At 39.9% G+C, this 1660-nt stretch overlaps 1 protein-coding gene across 1 annotated transcript in view; it reads left to right on the top strand.

Moving 5' to 3' along the window:
* Window positions 1-1660, top strand: part of trpc5a (transient receptor potential cation channel, subfamily C, member 5a) — a gene marked incomplete in the record, with an annotated part of 146999 nt that overhangs the window by 101469 nt on the left and 43870 nt on the right. Inside the window, 1 exon segment of the mRNA XM_014017426.1 lies at window positions 252-450. Coding sequence (XP_013872880.1) covers window positions 252-450 — 199 coding nt within the window.

Raw genomic sequence — 1660 nt, 5'->3', positions numbered from 1 at the left:
CTTTTTATATTTTCTTTTTATTGTATATAAAATTATTGTTTTGTTTTAATGAAATGAATAAAGAATTTAAATAATTTTATTATCTTTTTTCATCCTGATTATTTTTACTCTTCAGACAGCTCATACGTCAGAATGTCGGTGCTTTGATGGCTGATTTTTACCAAAGGAGGTTCAAAGTTACTTTTGGAGTTTCAGCTTTCTGTTTGACTCCTCTTCCTCCTCTTCCTCCTCTTCCTCCTCTTCCTCCTCAGATCTACCTGTTGGCACCAAAGAGCGCTCTGGGACGCTTCATTAAGAAGCCCTTCATCAAGTTCATCTGCCACACGGCGTCCTACCTGACCTTCCTCTTCCTCCTGCTGCTGGCCTCGCAGCACATCGCCCGCACCAACCTGCACATGCAGGGACCCCCGCCCACCATCGTGGAGTGGATGATTCTTCCCTGGGTGTTGGGTGAGTCAAAAAAATATTCTCTGTTCTTAAACTGTTCACTTTGACACTAAAACAGGTTCAACTTTCCATTTCTTCAATTTACAGGATATATTTTAGCATTTTACTCAAACATAAAAGGTCCAAATAAAAAGTACACACAATTCTTACTGGTAAAACTTGGCTTTAGGGAAAGATATGAAACAACTTCAAGGTTTAAAACACATTTATCCTGTGAAAGTATGAAAGGAACATTAACAAAATAAAATATGCTTTAATAATACTCCTAATTAAATGATTCAAATAACAAGATTTAAACATTTCTGTCCAACAAGCCTCCAGGCGGTCTCATCAATGAAACTTTTACAATAAAAAAACAAATTCTTACTTTTTTCTACCTGATTGCTGATCATCAAGAGATTCTTGTCCTCTTWTAAGTGTGTGGGTGTGTGTGTGTGGTTGGACGCCTGCGAGTGTGTGGAGGAGGCGGCTGCGTGTGAGTGGGTGGGTGGTTGTGAGAAATGAATGATTACATCTTCACCCTCTCTCTGACACCAATCATCTCTAAATCCTGAAGGCGGAAATAAAAATGGTGCCATTGTCGGATCATTTCCATCAATGCTCAAAACCCAAAGCAGCTCTGGGCCTGAAGTAGATATTTTACTGCTGCTGTCGTCACAAAACAGCAAGTTTTATATACAGAAATTACAATAAAAACGTCTTTTTTAATCATTGCTTTGAGGAGTTTATTAGGAAAATTATTTTTAACAATGAAAACAGTTTATAAGTGAAGAACCTGGTCTGTAAAACTAATGTCCACATCAATATTTGCACAATAAAGTGGTTTTTTTTTTTTGTAGAAACACTGGGCAATAGTTGATCGGGGAGAATTTTAGGTTGTTGAAATATTTAAAGACAAATTTGTTTGAGTGGATGTCCGGGTCAGTGAGCCCGCACAAACCCGCCAGAGGGACCGGTGTCAGACTTACAGGCTAACCAAGGCCACTTGTCCCAACGCAAACCCTGAAAACCAGCAAATCCAGAGAGAGAATCAATAATTTATTGTAAAAATTCAAGTTGATTTAAAGTCAGTCACGTGGAAGGAAAAGGCTGGGCCTCTGCGTGCCGCTCTGCAGCTGCTGAAAGTACAACACACACACACAAATAACCAGCTGTGTGTGTGTGTGTGTGTGTGTGTGTGTGTGTGTGCGTGCGTGCGTGCGTGCGTGCGTGG

This window comes from Austrofundulus limnaeus, unplaced genomic scaffold, assembly GCF_001266775.1.
Source record: "Austrofundulus limnaeus strain Quisiro unplaced genomic scaffold, Austrofundulus_limnaeus-1.0 Scaffold167, whole genome shotgun sequence".
Lineage (NCBI taxonomy): Eukaryota > Metazoa > Chordata > Actinopteri > Cyprinodontiformes > Rivulidae > Austrofundulus > Austrofundulus limnaeus.
The sequence above is the reverse complement of the archived record's forward strand: the minus strand, read 5'-3'. Positions and strand labels throughout refer to the sequence as shown.